Below are 21,906 nucleotides of genomic sequence, written 5' to 3' on the forward strand. Positions count from 1 at the left end.
AGTCCGCTGCTGTTTATTTAGCAACCAGTTGGAGGCGTCAGTATCACATTCTGTCTCCCGTGTCAAGCTGCACTATTCCAGTCTTGACATTGCGAAGATGGAGGCTATTAGGGTTTAAACCCAGGCAATAACCTGGAGCACAAACTGCGCATTTCGGAGACCTGCTATGACATCCCCATTTGGGCCAGGTAAAGTGAAAATACTCGTTGCGTATTAGGCAAACGAAAGCATTTCAGTTCCGTTTGCTTGCGGAGCACCGATGACAAGGCTAATGTCAACGATGGCGCTAACTCGGCAAAAGCTTGATTGCAAGTCGAATAAACTACAGCGTTGTTTTGGAATAACTGTAATGTTCTCTGCACTCGACTACATCTGCTCTTGTTTGTAACGTACCGCAGATGCCAAGCAGTGGCTATCGTGAGGGAGCTAATCTTGCATATTGCGTTGTTCTCGCTAGCTAGCATCAGCAAGCTAATGGTCCCGCTTCCTGGTTGAAATTCTGACCCGAAGGTTAGCATTCGCTGATCATTTCTTCCCGTTCATTGACACATTCATATGCATATCGGGACAATGTAACAATTATATACAGATATGAGACATGCCTTATGCGCCGCGGTTTACTGTCAAACTCCACAGAATGCACATCAGTTAGCATTTATTTACTCAGCTCTGGCTTGTATTTTTTGTGTGCATAGAGTTAACCCATGACTAAATGGTACTTTCTCTTTTTTATTTATCTGTTTTGTCATGCGCAATTGAATTGGTTCAACTTTGCATTTAACGAAATATTTGCAGCTTGCTAGTTATCGTGAACAATCATGGTAATAGAAACTTATGACAGGCAACTGTCTACAGCACTGAGCCCCGCCAGAGTGTGCAATGTGCATTAAATGGTTGTAGTGACTCTAATATGTTGGGTGTAATGCAAACTGATATCAAACGGGAAGATTTTTATTTTATTTTATTGGTAATGAGTGCATCAGTGCACGAACTGATGAATTGGTAGCCTCACTGTAGTTTGGACTGGTTCAGGCAAAAATCCAAAATCTGTATAAATCTGGTGAATGTTGTTTCTTTGCAGTTAATTTACTTGAATAGTTTTGGATAGCTTTTCCATGGCGTCACATGGTAATAAACATGGTAAAAGCTACAATAACATTTTCTCCAATGGAATATCGCATTCTTTGAAGACAATGGCACATATACAGTTCTGACAAGTTACAAGAAATACAGACTTCTTGTGCTGTCTTATGCCTAGCACCTATTAGGGATGTACATCTCGCCCCAAAAGGACGACTTGATGCGTATCTTAATACATGGTGTGCGATACGATTCGAGGACAGTTTGACTTGTGGAATGATTGAATTTGGTTCAGTTCAGTGGGACTACAATTCGATTCAATATGGTTGTATGGTTGTCAATGAGTTTGTTGAACAGTACAGCAATATCAACATTATTAAGATCATTAACATGTATAAAAGAATGAAATGTTTACTATTAAATAAGATGTGTAAAATAAAATATGTAAATGTTTTTCCAATAAAAGACGATTATTTCAAAGTAGAATTATTTGTTTCATCTCGATGCACTTGCATCTTTTAAATCTAAACAGATTTTCTACTTCAAATTCTTCTTTTTTTTTCAGACCACTAGTCCTACATATATTTAAAATGCAATGAGTGTCCAATTTGATTTCGTTACTCTTCTCAACATTTTATATAGAAAACACAATAAAATGAATAAAAACTAAATACACATAACATTTTTAAAAAGTACCTAGTGGTACTAAACCAAGGCCAAACTATCAAATTACGGTTTTCTTTCTTTGGCCCCCACTTGTCTTTCCACTTTGCCTCCGTCACGTTGTTTACATTTGTGGTCCTCTAGCAGGGCTGTAAACAAGAACAAGAACATCAACAACATCTGCATGTGATGTAAATATGCTAGCGCAAAGTTTAGTTTTAGTAGCTGCAGCTACAATCAGCTACATGGACCTTCAATCGTTGATCACGGTGTAGCAAGGGAGTTGGCTAAATATACCACGCATCAAAATAAATAACTTTTCTGAATTTTTGAACATGTGTCCGCAGGTGTGAGTATGAGGTGCGAGTAGAAGAGCAGCAAACGCCGGCACCATGTACTCAGAGTGGCGCTCGCTGCAGCTGGTGGTGCAAAGCGACCAGGGCCACCTCAGTGTCCTGCATTCCTACCCCACCAATGTGGGCACCGAGGTGGCCAACGCTGTGGTCAAGCCGCTCTGCACGGCTGTCAGCCCTGTCGCCACCGAGAACATCCTCAAGACGGACAAGGAGGTGAGAGAGGCTTGTGCGCTGCGTTGGTTCGGAATGCCCCCGGGAAGTCTGCCATCTGTTAGATTAGAATCCTATTACTTTAAAGTTCCAAAACAACCGCTTTGGTATAACTATCGATGCTTTGGTTGATGCATCTGATAAATTTCACAGTGCAGCTTCAAAGGCAAACACAAACGACACTTGTAGTAATACAAACACAACAGATGCTTTAAGGTTGTGCTTCACTTTGGTTTTCTTTAGAAACAATACAGTATATTGAAAATATCTGTCATCGGCATAAAATCGTTCCTGTCTGTGCGGGCAATAGTTTAATAACTGCTGTTGATAAGCAAAGTATAACTTATCAATTTTAATGATAGTTGGCAATTATAGAATACAAAGCTGTGCTTCGAGCTTCTTCCTAAAATAAATATTTGTCTTTCAACCAATAAAATAATTTGTGCACCTTTATATTGTTAAAACGTGCAAACAATACAATTCTAAACTAAACGTGCCCATTACAAATGGTAACTGTTTGGCTCCCAAGGTGAAATGGACCATGGAGGTGCTGTGTTACGGCCTCACCCTTCCCCTCGAGGGTGACACTGTCAAGCTGTGCGTTGATGTGTACACGGACTGGATGATGGCCCTCGTGTCACCCAGGGACTCCATGCCTCAGCCTGTGGTCAAAGAGCCCAATATGTATGTGCAGACCATCCTGAAACATCTCCACAATGTCTTTGTGCCAAGGTACGTACGTCCCCAATATGTGTCTTGGACATTTTGGCTTTCGCTGTTGATGTTTGGCTGGAGCCCGTTTTACGTATGACCTTTCGTTCACAACTGTTCAACAAAACTGATTCAAATGAATTTAAAGTAAGTTATGGGCACAAAATATTTTGTTTGATTATTGAAAGTTTGAAAGATTCCTTCCACATGCCGTAATCACATTGAATCGTCCTCCAGGCCTGAGCAGCACAGCTTGAATCATATCAGGCTATGCCAGCAAGTCCTGACTGCTGTCCAAAAACTAGCACGAGAATCTCTTTGTATGGTGAGGGAGACCTGGGAGGTGCTGCTACTCTTCCTGCTTCGTATTAATGACACCTTGCTTGCTCCGCCCACCGTTGGAGGTAATTCCTGTACATCAATTGCAGACTCGATGAACGTACTCCCTATTCATGGGAGAGGCCTATCCGTTTTTAAGCATGAGGTTGCAGATTGAAAACCTAAGCTCGCCTTGCCTTACTAACTACCACAACCTAACTTCTCGTTTACCAGTGGGCGTGGCAGAAAAACTAGCAGAAAAGTTAATGGCCGTGCTGTTTGAGGTGTGGCTTCTGGCGTGCGCCCGCTGCTTTCCCACGCCGCCATACTGGAAAACGGCGAAGGAGATGCTGGCCAACTGGAGACATCATCCACCAGTTGTAGAGCAGTGGAGCCGCGTAGCCTGTGCCCTCACCTCCAGGTTAGTCGTTAAGTGCTTTTGAGTGCTTAACATGTCGTACAAGGTTGTTTTGCAGTGATAAACAGTCACACTTACTCTGTGTTTGAAAAGAAGCTCTGTTGCTCCGTCGATTCAAATTTAAATAAGAACACAATGAGCATGTTGGGACAGTTAATTGATATTTTGTGCTGTGCTATTTCCCAGGCTAATAGACTAGTAGTCATTAGTTCATTTGTTTTCTTTATTGGTTGGGTATTTTAAGGGGGGGTTGCAATATGTAGTTGTACAGTAATGCTGTTTAGTAACAATGGCCATTGGAATAAAGGTTGTTTGGTGTTCTCTACAGGAGTGTTGTGTAAACAGTGTTGTGTTTGACATTCTCTGTTCAGACTTCTGCGCTTCACCCATGGGCCCTCCTTCCCAGCTTTTAAAGTTCCTGATGAGGATGCCAACCTGATCCCTTTAGAGATGGACAATGACTGTGTGGCACAGGCGTGGTATCGTTTTCTCCACATGCTCAGGTACATGAACTTCGCCCTTTCTCACGTGCTGCCCTTTCTCTGTTGAGCCTGTGTTTGTGTTGGGAGTGATGAGAGTTGTGGTGCTGTCAGGGTACTAAAAGCCTCCCATAACTACTCTATATAACAAAAAAATATTTGGGTTGGATACATGTGTTGATCCACTCGTTTCCAATTAGATCATTATCTGCACTGCGTGCTGAACTTTAAATTCTAGATTTTCAAACCTTCACCTATTTACATTATAATGTCATAATGCAATGCATTACATAATTAATTTATACAAGTCAAGAAATATATTAAAATTCTCACATTGTTATGCCATAGAAAGCAGACCAGTCAAAACAAATACACTTGTTTTCTTAAAGTTTCACCCTGGATATTAAAAATAGAATGTAACATGATGTACGTATTATAACTGTGCCATTTCTATCTAATCATGATTCATGTCTGTGGCTATGGCAGTGACATTTCCTGAAATAATTGCATCGTAATTTTTTTTCTTAGCAATCCAGTGGACCTGAGCAACCCGGCGATAGTGAGCACCACTCCCAAGTTCCAAGAACAATTTCTCAACTCCAGCAGCATCCCACACGAGGTGGTTCTTCATCCCTGTCTCAAGCAACTGCCCCAGATTTTCTTCAGGGCCATGAGGGGGGTCAGCTGCCTTGTCGATGCCTTCCTTGGTAAGTCGATATGAATCTTCCAAATAGATCCACAGTGTTGTCCATAAGCTCACCAATTTTTGTTTTTTAACATTTACATGTCCAACATCATAGTACATGCATGCAAGTAATATGAATATAATTGAAACTTAACAAACTATGTAACCTAACCAGGATAGGCAAAGTCTGCAAGGATTGCAAGGTTTCCTTTTTTTTAAAAATTTATTTATTTTTTTAATCGTACGTAATAGCAGTTATTTTAGCTCTGCCGTGCGAAAAATCCCGATGTCAGTAAAATCATCAGAATCACATGTCAGTGTGTATTTTTTCTCTATACTGTAGGTGTCTCAGTTGAAAAGAGAGATGTGCGGGAGAGGGTGTTCTCTTTTTGTCCGGTGCTGCGTTCCCATGGTACAGACACCAGCTGCCGTGTTGTATAATATGATAAAAGTCATCTGTTCATTGGTGGTGATGAATTTAACAACTGGAGTTCAGACCACCTTGCAGGTGCATCTGTAACCCCTGCAAGGTTTCATTTGTGGGCAAGGAACAGTCAATCAGGATGAATATCAAGCACCGATGATTTGGTTCTAACCACTTGTCTCGCATGTTAACAAATTAATTCTGCCTAAAATCAACTCCCAGATTCCATTGTCATTTTGTCTCCTTCTCTCCTAACGGCAAAAAAAAAAAAAAAGAAAAAATGCTTTATCGTCACACTTGTCTTCCCAGCCCAGCTCTTCCAGAAAAGCAGTACCTCATTTGATCTTTCCGTCTCATCAGGCATATCCCGTCCTCGAGCTGACAGTGCCCCGCCCACCCCAGTCAACAGAATGAGCATGTCTCCACCTCCCTCCATTGCCAACACTACGCCCCCTCACAGCCGCAAACAGCGGCACACGGTTGTCACCAAAACCACAAGCAAGAGTTCTACTGTAAGTTCAACTCGGGCACTGTGTTATGTGATTGACTTTTAGATTTTTAGATTTTTTTTCTTGATCTTAATTGCACTGCCGTTAGTGGTTCACTTTTTTTTCGTTCGTGACAGTTTATGAATGAGATATGGGAGGCTTTTTGGATGGCCTTCGTCACTTATTAAAAAGGAACTTAAGTCATAAATCTTCTTTGCAATAATAGGTTCTTTATGCCACCACAACTCCCAACGTGGTATTCTGACTAATATTGTGTCAAACGAAAAATTAAGCAGATCAATACATACTTTCTCATCCAACTCGGGGAGCAGCCATTTTGACATCTGCTGTCACCTGAAAATGACATCAGACTGCTCTCAGGCTTACATTGCAAAATGTCACAGTTCACCTGTTTTCTTGGTTTGGTCATGTGACCATCTTCAGAGGGGCAGTGGTGGATAACACGGCAGCCTCCTGAAATGGCTGAAAATGTGCGGATTTGCCATCTGACTTCTTATTCATTCATTGAATATGACCAATGCAGGGCAGTGCGAGTCAACCAACAAAAGCATCGCAGCAGCAGCAACAGACATCTTCGTCACCGACCCTGCTGTCCAGCCCAAACCAGAGCAGTTGGGAGTCGCGGCCGCTCCCTGCTCCGGCGCGGCCAAAAGTCAACAGCATCCTCAACTTGTTTGGCCAATGGTTGTTCGACGCCGCCTTGGTGCACTGTAAACTCCACAGCGGCCTCAGCCGAGACCCCAGCATGACTGGTAAGGCATGAGACGAAACCCCACTCTTATCCTTTCCATTCCATGCATGGGCAGGTGGGTGTTTTGCTGCTGGCCAGTTAATCTGCCTCTTTTTGTGGTGTTTTTCTGTGGTTTTTGTGTCTTATTTTATTTAAACTGTATGTTGTTGGGGTGTTCTTCCCTTTTTCGTTTTCAGCCATTGACTTAGAAACCTTTTTGGGGCCTTTCTATGTGTGAAGGGTTTAGCTGTAAAATAATCACCAGCTTTTAATTCATTTACATCACCCAACAATGTAAACCTGACCACAATGAACCTTCGTTTTAGGCGGGGGATACATTCCAGACCCATTTTCAATTTGTGAAAATAGGTGGTAGACATTTTTTTTAATTTTTATTTAGTGTTATCTCTTCCACACTCTTTAAACACAGTTAAATTTATTGAGTTGTAAAATATTCCGCAGTACCTTGTCAACAGTTCTCTAAACAAGGCAAAGCGTAATTGCTTGAAGCATTTTGTCACTCCCAGTTAACTTTTATTTTAAAACTGACACATAAAACAAAGCCGTAAACATTGTATGAACACCAAAATGAACAATTGATAGTTTAACATGACAAGAGCAGGTATATATAGATATATTCATAGGGAACCTTTCTCCTTCTTATTTATGTCGCATTTCTTCCAGTAGACCTCAGTGCTTGCCCACAATGTTACGCTTCATCGTACTCATCCTTTGAAGTAGAGCAAAGCTAAATTCTGACTTGCCTGTACTTTAAGATCGCATAGAGAACGATCGCTTAAAAATCTGCGATTATAGCAGGAGCACTAACGGTGAAATGCTATACGGTGGACATAGTAGAGGTTATCTTGCACACAATGTGATGGATGCATGTTATGTACACACACATACGTGTGTATGCTGTTGATATGTAAGGTGTTACATTTATTTAAATAGACGACACCTTGCAATCAATTCCTGCACGGTTTCCCTTCAGAGCGCAGTCGACTTTTGGGGGTGATGCAGTATACTCTAATTCTAAGCGCACTGAGTGACAGTATGCATGGTTGTTTTTTATTGGTCCCTCTCTTTCGTCGGCTCTTTCTCTTTGTGGAGTGTCCTGTCTACGCTTTGCCAGTGTCTGATTATAGTGAGTCACTTGTATTTGTCATTTGTCGAGGACAGCAACAACAACAAAACCTCAATTCATGCCTGAAATGAATTGGCTGTGCTTTGATTTTGTGTCTCTCCACTATTTCTGTTATCTTGCAGCCTCTTTTATCCAAATTCTCCTTTCTTATAAATCTTGTAAGTAGGAACAGCAGCTTTGTTTTCCCTCACTTGATTTGCGTTTCTTGACCAATCTTCCTGTTTTTGAGTTGAGTTGCCCCATGATCATTGACATTACTTGCCATCGTTTTATGTTTTCACTCTTCATTCTCCCGCTAAAACAAACCAAAACAACTCCATCAGTGTTGTCTCAGCGTCTTCTGGAGGTGATGGAAAGAGTTTCATCAACTGACAACTTATCTCGACCATAACGTTGCCAGTCTGTTTTATTTATTTTTTCCATTCGGCCACTCTAATCCTTCCTATTTGGCTTCAGCTCATCTCAAGTTCAGCTTCATTTTGTTTTGTCAGTTTGACTTGAGCTCTGGTTTTACTGGTTTGGTTCCTCAATGCATGAAGTGAATGATCTGTACCCTGAGTGGTAGTCATTTAATTACAAAAGCCAGAAAGCTGACACAGGGATTTTGTTTTATGGTCTTGAGACTTTACTCGCTCATGTTTTATGTCCCTGGACGGCAAACTCTTTGTGTCAGAATTCCCTCTGTTGTATGCTCTGGAATTATGTGAGTGTGTGGATTGTCATGGATGTAGTAAGTTTATTTGGATGTGATAGCAATTTTGTTTTCTTTTGATGGTGTTCTTTATTTTTTGGTGCTAACATTTAAGTTTGCCTGTACAGTATGTGCATGAGCACTAGTCACGTTCATGAAAAAGCCACCTTGCAATTCAGGTTGCTTTCATTCTGTCTTTTCCCACCCTATACAGCAATAGCTACGCAAGTAGGACTGGAACTGAGAAGGAAAGGTTCTCAAATGTCCAGCGACTCAATGGTGTCCAATCCCATGTTTGATGCAAACGAGTTTCCGGAGAGCTATGAGGCAGGCCGGGCTGAGGCCTGTGGGACTCTCTGCCGCATCTTCTGTAGCAAGAAAACCAGTGAAGAAATTCTGCCTGTTTACCTCTCCAGGTAACATTTTCAGACTGCTTTGTAGTGGGGAATATTTCCTCAATAGACGCTTATTTATTGATTTCAGGACTGTGCCCATCCCTACTTCAAGGAACAGAGTTGAAGCTCATGAATTTTATTTCAAATGCACAGTATTGAGCATTCTATTCTCCTCACCAACAGGTTCTACATGGTGCTGATTCAAGGTCTTCAGATCTCTGATTTCATCTGTAGACCTGTCCTGGCCTCCATCATTCTTAATTCTTCCTCTCTCTTCTGCACTGACCTGAAGGGCATCAATGTGGTTGTGCCATACTTCATAGCGGCTTTGGAGACTATTGTACCAGACAGGTCAGGCTCGTAGCGTGGTGCTTGTAGGCTGATCATAACCTGAATTATGTTTCGCCATGATTTTTTTTCTTCTTGGCATAATTAATTTTCAAGAATCTTTCCACTGGTAAATTTGGGATGTCACTTGAAGTTTCTTGAAGTCTGCCTGCTGTGGTCATTTGTTAGGGAGCTGTCCAAATTCAAGATGTATGTAAATCCCACCGATCTGAGGAGAGCCTCCATTAATATTCTGCTGGCAATGCTGCCACTGCCTCATCACTTTGGCAACATCAAATCGGAGGTAAATTGTAGCTTTTATTCATTCCCTAAGCTTTTTGGAGGCCAATCTTCTGCACAATACATTCGCTTCAGTGTTGATAAAGATGGTGTCTCTTTAAAGGTTCTTTTGGAGGGCAAGTTTAACGAGGAAGACGGATTGCCGCACGACCAGCCTGTGTCTTTTTTGTCCCTGAGGCTGCGTCTCGTCAATGTTTTGATCGGAGCCCTGCAGACAGAGACCGACCCTGCCAACACACAGCTCATCTTGGGTATCTGCTGCTATATATTTTTCTTTACTTCAAAGTAGGTGCCCCAAAATGCTTGAAATCAATTTAACACATCATTTTGAACAATAAAAAAAGGCAGATGCAATTTTCAAATGAACAGAAATATTCAATAGTCTTAAGTATGGAATAAAGTGTTTAGATATTTTATTTCTAATCCAACTAAATTATTTAATTTCTGCTACTTACAGTATAGCATAGTGCTCAATATAAAGAACTACGATTTGTTAGAAAACCTTATGTTTGTATTTAAAAAAATAAATAGTAAGAATTGAACTATTGTACTTTATTCTAAGCCTTCATCTAAGTCTTATTAAATTGTTCTTCTCTTTAACTGTGCATTGTAACCATCCATCCATCCATCCATTCATTATCCAAACCAGTGTTCCTATAGTAATTTTAATGTTTTCGTTTTCATCTGTTCTCCCTTCTCAGGTGCAATGCTAAATATTGTTCAAGACTCTGCACTGTTGGAGTCCATAGGCACACAGACTGAAACAGTAGGTCTTGTTTGTTTGTTTTAAAAACTTATTACAAAGCAGTATACGTGTGCGACGTGCTGGAGCAGGCTTCTAATCCTCTTCTTTAATGTTGCTAGGGAAGCATAGATGGCAGTCACGTGACAGTGAGGAACCAGAGTCATAGCAGAAATAACAGTGGCATTAGCTTCAGCAGTGGGGGCAGCATGGAGGCAACCAGCCCAGATTGTGAACGTCCTGCCCAAGCACTCCTTCGAGACTATGGTAGGAGACGTAAATTCACGAAAAAATCTCTTTTATTCTTCTTTTCTTTAGTTTATGGTATTACAGTGCTCCATCGATCATCGAAGAGAGTTGTGTCCCTGACCTGTCGGGTGTATGTAAAAGATTTAACACATAGAGAGACGTATAATTTCTGCTTTAAAGTACCCCTCCAACACCATTAAATCACATTTTAACCTACTTAAACACATTTTGGACACGTTTGAGAACACAAAAAATTAATTGGACGCATCTTGGCCTCGCACTGCTGGGTGAGTGTGAGCATCGTTAGATGTCATCTTTGCCTAGAATTTGAAATGTACTAATTGAACATTTTTACTTCTTTATAGCTAACGTGGTTAAAGTGGTGTGCAGAGTTAAGAGCCGTTGGATAAAATATCTCTGTAGGTGAATTTGCTGTGATGCTGTGCTAACTGTTTTTGCCACAAGAAATGAAGTCTCTGAGATGATTTTTTTTCCTCCCTCTCCTGCCAAACATATTGTTATCCTTTTCAAATGTACTGTAGGGCTGAGCAATGTTTGCAACGTGCATTTCTGAGATTGAATGTAACAAACTACCAATCTGCTGCTGATATGACATTTAAGTCAAAGTCAAAGTCTGCTTTATTGTCAATTTCTTCACATGCCAAGACACACAGAGTTTGAAATTACGTTCCCACTAACCCACGGTGACAAGACATAGTTCACAATGTACATACAAGTAATAAACACAAGAAAAATAAAACAAGAAGGCACAATCAATGAATAAATAAGAGCGATGAATAAATAATAAACGAATAACACAATAAGTACAGGACGCTACGCAGAAGGGGGAAGAGAGTTCAGGATCCTAACAGCCTTATTGGAATGTATCACATACTGTGTGTACAATCCAGTTATTTGGGACATCAGACATGATTGTGGGGGGAAAACAGCAAGAAGAATTGAATGAAGTCAAATGTCAGCATTGCCCTGCCCTTTTTGTACCAATTACATCTAGGCTTGAATATGTGGGAAATCTTCTCAAACTGTGCTTCCTTTCCCTCACCCATTTTTTTCCTTCAAATCTATCAATGTAAGGCACATCTTTAACTCCATGAAATGTGGTGTTTTCTATGCTGTACTCTATTTGGTATTTCGGGCTGTTATATGTTTTAGCTCTTCCAGATACAGCGGCAGGCCTGTTGGTGCGTAGCATCCACCTGGTCACTCAGAGGCTCAATTCCCAATGGAGGCAAGACATGAGCATTTCACTAGCTGCCCTGGAACTCCTGGCTGGCCTTGCCAAGGTAATGCCTCATTGTCCAAACCCCACACACAAATGCAGTTTAGTTCCTTATACCATATGTATTAAAAAAAAAAAGTAAAAGGTGTATTGTATCCTTTCCCTAGAAAAAAATATATAATGGATCACTAGAAAACCACTTCCAAACTCACTTAAGCACACTTGCAATCATTTTGTCTTCTGTTTAGGTCAAGGTGGGGGTTGACTCCGCGGATCGTAAACGGGCCGTCAGCTCTATATGCGGGTACATTGTCTACCAGTGTAGCCGTCCAGCTCCTCTTCAGTCCAGGGACCTTCACTCCATGATTGTAGCTGCCTTCCAGTTTCTTTGTGTGTGGCTCACTGAGCACCCTGACATGCTGGATGAAAAGGTGGATTTTAAATGGAACAAACAAAATAATTGCTTGATCAGACATGAAATTAGAAATGTATCATGTACTAACTCACCTTTAATATCGTGTAACCTTGTTTTGGATAAGGATTGTCTGGTTGAAGTATTGGAGATAGTGGAGCTGGGAATTTCTGGCAGCAAGTCCCGTCAGGAACAGGAAGTGCGACATAAAGGGGAGAAGGAACACAACCCCGCTTCAATGAGGGTGAAAGATGCAGCTGAGGCCACACTATCATGGTGAGATGCAATCAAAAAGCATCAGAGTTGACATTTTGTCTTATGTTTTTGTATTCGTAGGGAAAAATCTTTTGATATTGTGCAGCTGTGCATATGGTCTGGAAATGTGAAAATATCCCTGCCCCTTTTATCGTCATATACCACAACCCAAAAGCGCTTATTGTTTTGCTTGTCTTGGTGTGTGGTCATTCAGTATCATGCAGGTCCTGGGAGCTTTCCCCTCTCCGAGTGGGCCTGCGTCCACTTGCAGTCTGCTCAACGAAGACACCCTAATTCGCTACGCACGACTCAGCGCCACCGGGGCCAGTAACTTCCGCTACTTTGTCTTGGACAACTCGGTTATTCTTGCCATGTTGGAGCAACCTCTCGGCAATGAGCAGAGTCAGCCATTGAGTATTTCTCTTCACCTTTGATTTTTCTAAGAACCGCTCTTGTTAAATAGGATGTGGTGTTTCTCTCTCACTCTGTGACAGACCCCAGCCCGTCTGTTACAATTCTGATCCGAGGGACGGCAGGCAGGCATGCATGGACCATGCAGCTCTTCCACCAGCCCAGAGGTGCTCGGGCCAATCAAAGGGTGAGATCACACAGAAGATTGCTGCATTTTGAAAGAAAAAAAAAAAAAAAAAAAATCACATTATGTTTGATTATTTTTCCCAAATTGTTCAGTCAGACTGACTATCCCAGTGGTCTTCATTACCCCTCTCCCTCTCCTCCTTCCACAGCAGGTATTTGTTCCCGAGGGCCGTCCAACACCAAACAACGATGTTGGGATCAAATACAACGTCAAGCAGAGGCCGTTCCCTGAGGATGTGGACAAGATCCCCCTTGTTAAAGCCGACGTTAGCATTCCTGACCTGGATGATATTGTTAGCAAAGAGGTTAGAGAGGTTTCTGTCATTTGTCTTGTGTCCTCCTCTTGGCTTGTTACATCTAATTGCTGAATGACGTTTTGTTACTAATAAACTCAGGAGTGTTGTATTGAATGGCAGGAAGATCTGAGCGCTACAGATATGCTGAGTTATTTTCAACACGTGAGTTAATGCAGGATTGAATGGGTGACGGAAAGAAAAGCTTCAAATGTTTGTATCTGGTTACATGGAAAATGAGATGGTGCGCTTGTTTTTTTTTCATCTTTTCAATTCCTGAGACTCGATGCACTGAAACGATTCAAGAAAACAGCCATAACGGTTTCAACCAACGTGTGTCAGGAAAGGTGCCTGGTAGAATTCGATCATGCTGAACATTGACAAATTGGCAATTTAAACATTGTACAAGTTGCAAATGTTTTGCCAAGGTCTCCATGCAGCATGGGCCAATTGTTGGGTTGCAGTATTCCAAACCCTAATTGGTTAATTTTGCCATTTCCACTCATGTCCCATTCCTGGTGTAAACATAATTCTGTCCTCTGATTAATCTATTTGAAATACTATTACAATGAAGTCATTACCACTTTTGGCTTTTAACATTTCAACGCTGGGAAAATAGATGTCTGTCTTGGGAATGTGGTTTGTGCATTTAGACGTTGTCCACCCCGTCTCATTTTGACATGTTTTCACTTATCCTCTTCATTCAGCTGGAAGTTCAACACGACAAGCTTCGCATTCTGATGACCAAGCAAATAGATTATGAGAATACTTTGGAGCGGCACGGTGACGACATCTGGAAGTCCAAGCCTTTCCCTGACCCACAGATAGACTGCAAACCTCCTCCGCCTTCGCAGGAGTTCCAGACAGCTCGCCTCTTCCTCTCCCACTTTGGTTTTCTTTCTCTGGAGGCGCTCAAGGTCTGTCAACAATTCTGCTCGTTGAGCTAAGTAGGGGCACTATATAGTTGCTCACTTTTAGCTCAATGCTATGCTTATGTGATCGTTACGAGATTTTTACTTGACCTACGTACATTGGTGACTTACTGACAGGAGCCCAACAACAGTCGTCTACCTCCTCATCTGATCGGCTTGGAGTCATCCTTGCCGGGATTCTTTGATGACATCAACTACCTAGACCTGCTCCCCTGCCGCCCATTTGACACAGTCTTTGTTTTCTACATGAGGGCTGGACAGAAGAGCAGCCACGAGGTGGGGAAAACTAATTACAAAACGTCATTTTTATAGTAGTCCCAGGATCACTTTTACGGTGTGAGAGAGTCAACTTTTTTTCCTTAGTCAAATGTTACTTGAGCAATGGATGCTGTAACCAATAAGTCACAAGTCAAATCTGTTCTTGTGCTCTCTTTTCAGATCCTGAGGAATGTGGAATCATCCGCTAGCGTTCAGCCCCACTTTTTGGAGTTTCTTCTGTCCTTAGGCTGGCCTGTGGACGTAGGAAGCCACCCAGGGTGGACAGGACACCTCGATACGAGCTGGTCCCTCAACTCGTGCTCCGACAATGACGTACAACAGACTGGTAAGTGAATCAAACGGAGACAACTTGTCAACTTCAGTGACATGAAGAAATTTTAGGTGTTCTCTTTCTTCTACAGAAGAAGCAGCTACTCCCGAGGACACGGGAGGTGCAGTGTTCAACGGGGAAAAGAAAGTTTTGTACTACGCAGATGCTCTGACTGAAATTGCCTTTGTTGTCCCGTCGCTAACGGAACATTCTGGTTAGTATTATTATTATTTTTTTAATCAATGACAACTTGAAGGATCTCACTGTAAATGTATGAAATCAAAGTCACATGACCACATTTCAGAAAATTTTGGGTTTTCTGTTTACCATTCTGTTTAAAGATGTACTTCATAATGTTTCCATTTCCACAATTTTAAACAGTTCTCGGGTTGTCTTAATATTTCTGTGACATGCGTTCATTAAAAATACCCGAAGGATCAAGAATTACAATACATCTTACACCTAGTTTGGGGCCTCATTGAAGTGAAATAAGGGTGGTCTACAAAACGGTTTTATCTTTACAGAGGAGTCATCGGTCCACAGTGACTGCACACTGGAGGCCGACACCAACATGGACCTTATGCCCAGTATACTCAAACAGCCGAATCTCACACTGGAGTTGTTCCCTAATCACTCGGACAACCTGGAGTCTGTCAAAAAGGTGACGTTTGATTTATTGGGCAATATTTTGACAGGACAGTTTAATTGAAGTTATGTCGTTGTGTGATTTTCTATAGCTGAGTCCTTTGGTGAAGACCAAGAGGTCTTCAAGCGGAAAATCGTTCCCACCACTGGGCCCAGAGACAAAGGTGTTTGTCGTCTGGGTGGAACGATTCGATGATATCGGTAGGCATGTTTGTACTGGAACTCGCTAGCAATTCCACTCAGTGGTTAGCACTATATATAATCGTGTTACAAAAGTGTTTGATTATGTGGTCTTAAATGGTTTCTTGAAAAAGTGTTGTTTGTGTTTGTAGAAAATTTCCCGTTGTCTGATCTTCTTGGTGAAACCAGCACAGGTTTAGAAGCAAGCATGAGCAACAGCACCTCCTGCAGGTACTCTAAACATGATATTACTCAAGTAGACTCTCCTAACCTAACAGTACCGCCAGAGTGCTACAGTAAGGTTTTTTATTTTATTTTTTTATTTTTTTTACTTTTTTTAGCCCTGACTTTGCCAGTACTGACATTGACTGACCCTGTATGTCCATGATTGAATACAACGAGTTTCAAAGATTATTTCACATTTTTGTTTTTATAGCATTTTATTTATATATTTGTTTATTTATAACTTATACTGTCTGTCAGGCCCGCGCCAGTGAACATGGGATACAGTCACGTTATTGCCCCGAGTCACTGCTAATGTAGAATAACCCTGTCCTCAACTTTGATGCAAAATTGAAAGTGTTGTTACAATAAATAAAAAACTCTGCAAAGTGTTGCTATAAAACAGGAATTGGAACATGCAGCATATGCAAAGGCTTGCTAAGAAAAGGAACTGTGGCTAACACGTGACTCCAGTTAAGAGTGAAAATGGCTTCCAGCAAAGTTCAATACACTCACTTTTGAATGAGGGTGTTTTCACACTTGGTCCCTTTCAGCCCTTGAAGCGAACTCAGATCGATGACTCAGCATTTTTTGCGCATATGTGAACGCTCCAACCGTACTCAGACCCCTTTAAAACGAACCGTATGGTCTCAGTACGGTTCGCTAAAAAGTCAACGGTGCGGTTCGCCTAATCTTGCATTGTGAACCAGCTCAGTGGCCTAGTAGTAGAGTGTCCGCCCTGAGACTGGAAGGTTGTGGGTTCAAACCCCGGCCGGGTCATACCAAAGACTATAAAAATGGGACCCATTGCCTCCCTGCTTGGCACTCAGCATTAAGGGTTGGAATTGGGGGGGTTAGATCACCAAATGATTCCCGAGCGCGGCACCGCTGCTGCTCACTGCTCCCCTCTCCCCCAGGGGATGGATCAAAATCACATGGGGATGGGTTAAATGCAGAGGACAAATTTCACCACACCCAGATGTGTGTGTGACGATGATCATTGGGACTTTAACTTTAACTCAACGCGCACTGGGATCACTTTGCCTTTTTCCACTGTATTGTAACCTCCTTGGCCTGCCGTAGATTGGTCACGTGACTGCAGGCGCTAAAACAAAACTCGTGGTAATAGTTAACGTAGAGAAGCATGTGCCGTTCAAAGTTCTTCCACGGCACCTGGACGCGGCATAGTTTGGGGAGAAGACGACAGCATTAACCGTAATGCGAAAGTATTTCAAGAATTTTCTGAGAGAATGAAAGCAGCCGGTTTTGATAGAACTTCTATACATAAATGTTGCCAGAATCAGATGTTCTTTGATCATTTTTTGTTGCAGCAAAGTTCTTCTCCGCCATGCTTGTTTTGTGCGCTAATTTCACCAGAAAACACACCAGTGCAAGCACAGCAGCAGACATTTTGCTCCAACTGAAAACTACTCAGAATGCAGTGCAGTGGGAGTGGGAGAGCTCTAGAGGACCAAGTGTGAACAGAAAGAGGACTGAGGCCCCATCAAGGCTGAACTGAACCAGAAAGAGAACTCGGTCCTCTTTGAAACACACTCACCATGTGAACACAAAAAGAACTGAGTTCGTTTCTTCTTGGTTCACTTTTTGGTCCACTTAAAGAGGTCTGAGTTCGGTTCTTTTAAAGGGTTCCAGGTGTGAAAACACCCTCAAAGTTGCTGCTAGAAGACTGATGCTAAAATTGAAACCTTTTGCTCCCATTTTCCCAATAAATTATTAGAAGTGCCATTCAACGTCAATAACAAACTGTCTGTTCTAATTTAATGGCACCGTATACTAATAATTTGGAAATTCCTTTATATTTATTATGTTCACATTATAAAGTGTTTAACTGTATTCCTGCACACGGAGTCCTCGCCAGCATGCGTTAGAATACGTCATCTATCATACAAGAGGGCAATTTCAGTTACCGCTGGGCTTTCTGTTTTTAATTTGATGGGTTTATATTCGTGACCTAGTGTTTTTCACACAGTATTTACGATAGTTATTACTTGACTGATGAATTAGTGAAAGGCTAATGCTAAGAAGGGTTACGTCAGCACTTTAGCAGCGAAACTGTTATAAATTGAGGATGCTCGATATCATTAAGACAAATTCTGCATTTTATGTGCAATATCATTGCTTTAAATGTTGCTCCTGCTTCAGATCAGGGTTACTCGAGAAGGACGTTCCACTGATCTTCATCCATCCTCTCAAGACGGGCCTCTTTCGGATCCGACTGCATGGCGCTGTGGGCAAATTTAGTATGGTGATCCCTCTGGTGGATGGCATGGTGGTCAGCCGCAGGGCACTAGGTAGTAGCCTCCATTTTCTATTTGTGTTCTTAGTACTTTAATGAGCTTTATTTTTTAGGACTTTAACAAAGTGTACTCATTTTGTGAAATTTCATCACATTACTAAAAATACTTTATTGCGTCATGATTGGATTAGAACCAGCACCTAGTACCACTAAAAAAAAAAAAAAAATATATATATATATATATATATATATATATATATATATATATATATATATATATATATATATATATATAGTATATCTGTATAAAATACTCGCCATCATTACCCGCATTCAAATACAGTAACATAGTAGGCCCAAATGTTCATCAAATGTGAGAAATAGGTTTTACGCCACATCAACCCATCCATCTTTTACCGCTTACCCGGAGTCTGGTTGCAGGTGCAGCAGCTTAAGCAGGGAAGCCCAGACTTCCCTCTCCAACTGAACTGCACTTACTCAGACCACACGAACTAGAACAATTGCCATTTCTGGCACGATACTGCAGATGGTAGCAATAGGAGTACTTAACAAAACCTTCACTTAACCACTGCGTCCTTCCCGGCAGGCTTTCTGGTGCGCCAAACCATCATCAACGTGTGCCGACGAAAACGCCTAGAAAGTGACTCGTACAACCCGCCGCACGTGAGGCGGAAGCAAAGAATCACGGAGATTGTGCAGCGTTATCGCAACAAGCAACTGGAGCCTGAATTTTACACCTCCCTCTTCCATGAGGTGGGAGAAGGGAAGCCTCACCTCTAACACAGTCCCTGCCCTGCCCTGCCCTGCCCTGCCCTGCCTTGCCCCGCCCCGCCCCGCCCCGCCCTGCCCTGCCCTGTCTTAACACTGGCTCACAAGTGCACACATATACACATTAACACACATGACACACACATATGTATGCTATATGTGCATAAGTCATCCACAACACAGAATCTTTATATTTATACTGTTCAACTTTGTTATTTATATGAATCCATATATCAACACTGTCTGACTTGAGAGTGAAGTGTGAGATAAAGGCTTCATTTTGAGGTCACAACAGTTCATTGATGGTGTGAACGGCCATGACTGTCGTTTCAGTCGGAGGCCGTTTACATGTGACTTTTTTTTTTTTTTTAACTGAACAGACACGGCAATGTTTTGGTGTTTGAGCCCGAAAAGATAGCACTAATGTAACTAAAGTCTTGGCAAAATCCCACTTACCATTTCAGTGTGAAAATGGTGGTCTGTGAAATGAGAGGACGTACACGTTTGTTTGTGTGCTGCTGGGTGGGCATTCACAAGTATGTGATTCATGCTTGGGGTGGGAATCACACTTCCTCATGATACAATCTATTGCCAGTGGTAATGATTGTATCAAAATACAGTGATGTTTCTTATATCGCAAGAAAACACATCACTATCTATAAGGCGCTGAAGAACACATACAGAAACGTGGAGTTGTGATGTAAGTGTGTCAGTACAATATAGAGCGATAATGATCGTTTGCCCCACAATAAAAATACAGGTTGCAAAGATCTGTAAACATTTTGGAAAATATTGTAATATGCATGCCAGGCCACTAGTCAGCAGTGTTGCTTCATTCCACCCTTGGTTTAGCAGCCATGTCCTTCATTTTTACAAACTACCATTTCTCTAATGTTACAGTGTTAACAAACATCTACTTTTTTCCCCACACCTCCTATAGCTTTACAGCGTTTTGCATTTTCAGGCTCAAAAACAAAAACTCCCCCCACCCTCCCCCAAACATTTGAAACTGAAGCAGTAAAATGCCCTTTCGGTTTCTGCTTTTGCAACAATTTGTTCTCATGCGCAACTGCAATACAAAAACGTAACGGTCGGCCTTCCGGGCATCCTAAAAATGTTCTTTCCGCTTGCCACGCTGTGGTTTTCTTGCGGCCCCCGCGCACTTGTGTCCCAACACACATTTCTAAAGACAGGTGGTGGACTCTTCGCCAAGGTGGAAACATGAAATGTTTCCGAATCTGCTGATACGGCATTTCATCAACACACTAAAGTCTTCCTTGTGCACACCGGTGGCCATGGCAGCAGCTCACTTGCACACACATTGGTTTTGAATGATTGTTTTTAATGGGTGGTGGTGGTTTACTTTTATTATATGGAAAAGTTGTTTTATACTTGCCTAAACCGGCCCGGCACTCAAGCCACTGCTGGGTGCCTGTGCTTCTTGCGTGTGTGTATGCTTCTCTAGCCAGTCAAACCAACCTAGATAAGCGTGCCCCCCCCCCTCCCCCTCCACCAGAGGCATTTAAAGATAACACTGTCACTTTAAAGAATGAAATCATACAATCCCGTCTGTGATGCTTGCCTATCGTGATCAGAGTTCAGTGCAAAGGTATATACTGTCTCTTAGTTTTATTAAGGAGTTTTAATGAGATAAAGTCTGAGTATTACTAGAGAAAAAATATTTTGCCACTTAACTCCTAATAGTAGGACACAAGTCACAATTGTACAATATTTTTCCTATCTAACAATGGTATGTGAAGCCGTGGCCTTCTGAGGATCATGGCAACTTTCCCAAGCAATGAAATGGTGCGTTTGTAACGAGGACGCAAACGCACGCTATTACCCAAAGATGACATGGACGGTCAGAGAGAGAGCGACACCTCTAAATGTTGCGTTCACTGTTTGGTGGGAATTTTGGAATTCACTAGTTATAATTCATTCTTGTAACAATAACAATATCTGAAGAAATATGACTTACAACCCTTTATGCATTTCACGCAAGTCCCTAAAATGCACCACGGCGGTTTGTGTGTCATGCTTTGGCGATTAATTTATTGGCTCAAGCATTACAGCGTTATTTCTATACATATCAAAACGTCTGGCTGCATAGATCTAATTTTTTACATTCTAAGTAAAGACAAGTGTGCAGTTTTGTCCACACGTTAACTCCCACAATTGTTTTTGTGTTCAGTCACTGTAATTTTGGTTCAAGGCCCCTCTCACTGCCTTGACTGTAACAAATGTGATCTTATTTATCACAAACGTGGAACAAGGCGAGTCTATTTTGTTCTGTTTGGAAAGTCTTAATGCACTGAGCACATTCTATGTTTATTTTCTTAATCCCTATTGGTTACCTGAACATTTCGCTGGCTCTTTTTTTTTTTTTTTTTTACCTTTTTTGAGCAAGTGTCTATTTGCAAAGAAACCCCTGCTGAAGAAAGAGTTTTATGGCGTGAAAATGTAAATGAAGTGGCGCCATGGACTTTTTAACTTATCTAATTGTGTGTGACTCACTTTTTACTACGGTGCTTTATGCACATGCCTTTTATGGGAAGGAGAAAAATACCCTTTTAAATCTGCTTGGAGGAAAGCCCACAAACAATCGAGATGTCCCAACTTGTATCCTGTTACTTCTTCACTGGTTGATCGTATTTAAGGACTTTTACCATGTACAGACACGATGAAGGATGAATTGTAAATATACTATAGCAGAAGGCATTTACAAGTTGTCTGTTGCATTCCTCACTTCAGGTGGGGAGACAGGTTGTGTATGTTTTTGTGTGGGAGGAGTGCCGAATGTAACATGCACCCATTAAAGCTATTATTGATATTTTCATTGCTGCCATGCTGGTTTTTATATACTCCTTGAAAATAAAGTAAACTTTCAGTTTTACAAAAAGTGTGTGTGTGTGTTAGCGACGAATGTGTAGGCAAGAAAGTTGTAAAATACTAACATTGTATTATTTTTACAATTTTTCTTACTATTTTTCCACCACCATTTCTAACCTTGAAATGTGGTCGACCGTATATTTATAATACATTAAGTTCAACTGTTTGTTTT

The 21,906-nt window shown here is 41.5% G+C and overlaps 1 protein-coding gene across 15 annotated transcripts; it reads left to right on the forward strand.

Moving 5' to 3' along the window:
* Positions 1-29: 29 nt before the first annotated feature.
* ralgapb (Ral GTPase activating protein non-catalytic subunit beta) lies at positions 30-21,681 on the forward strand. Of its 15 annotated transcripts, none has more exons than XM_049755596.2 (33): positions 30-188; positions 2,091-2,312; positions 2,839-3,041; positions 3,258-3,424; positions 3,573-3,759; positions 4,128-4,259; positions 4,764-4,942; positions 5,264-5,332; positions 5,705-5,856; positions 6,377-6,605; positions 8,636-8,837; positions 9,000-9,167; positions 9,333-9,447; positions 9,547-9,694; positions 10,145-10,209; positions 10,308-10,452; positions 10,800-10,853; positions 11,608-11,738; positions 11,923-12,105; positions 12,214-12,362; positions 12,556-12,743; positions 12,836-12,939; positions 13,088-13,243; positions 13,334-13,396; positions 13,939-14,148; positions 14,281-14,439; positions 14,602-14,767; positions 14,844-14,966; positions 15,277-15,413; positions 15,490-15,598; positions 15,730-15,808; positions 17,963-18,111; positions 18,664-21,681. In XM_049755596.2, exons 2-33 carry the CDS (start codon positions 2,136-2,138, stop codon positions 18,855-18,857), a joined length of 4,692 nt encoding a protein of 1,563 aa, XP_049611553.1. In that variant the 5' UTR covers positions 30-188; positions 2,091-2,135; the 3' UTR covers positions 18,858-21,681. The 15 variants fall into 15 exon arrangements, with proteins under 15 accessions (XP_049611553.1, XP_049611556.1, XP_049611554.1 ...); XM_049755599.2 differs by having other exon boundaries at positions 13,355-13,396; XM_049755597.2 differs by having other exon boundaries at positions 13,091-13,243.
* The last annotated feature ends 225 nt before the right edge of the window (positions 21,682-21,906 follow it).

This window comes from Syngnathus scovelli, chromosome 2, assembly GCF_024217435.2.
Source record: "Syngnathus scovelli strain Florida chromosome 2, RoL_Ssco_1.2, whole genome shotgun sequence".
Classification (NCBI taxonomy): Eukaryota; Metazoa; Chordata; class Actinopteri; order Syngnathiformes; family Syngnathidae; genus Syngnathus; species Syngnathus scovelli.

Bases quoted from the DNA above. Each gene is read 5' to 3' on its own strand.
- ralgapb (XM_049755596.2), top strand. From the start codon at position 2,136: ATGTACTCAGAGTGGCGCTCGCTGCAGCTGGTGGTGCAAAGCGACCAG. The intron at 11,739-11,922 runs GTAATGCCTCAT...TCTTCTGTTTAG, and splicing joins TCCTGGCTGGCCTTGCCAAG to GTCAAGGTGGGGGTTGACTC. The intron at 14,149-14,280 runs GTCTGTCAACAA...ACTTACTGACAG, and splicing joins TTTCTCTGGAGGCGCTCAAG to GAGCCCAACAACAGTCGTCT.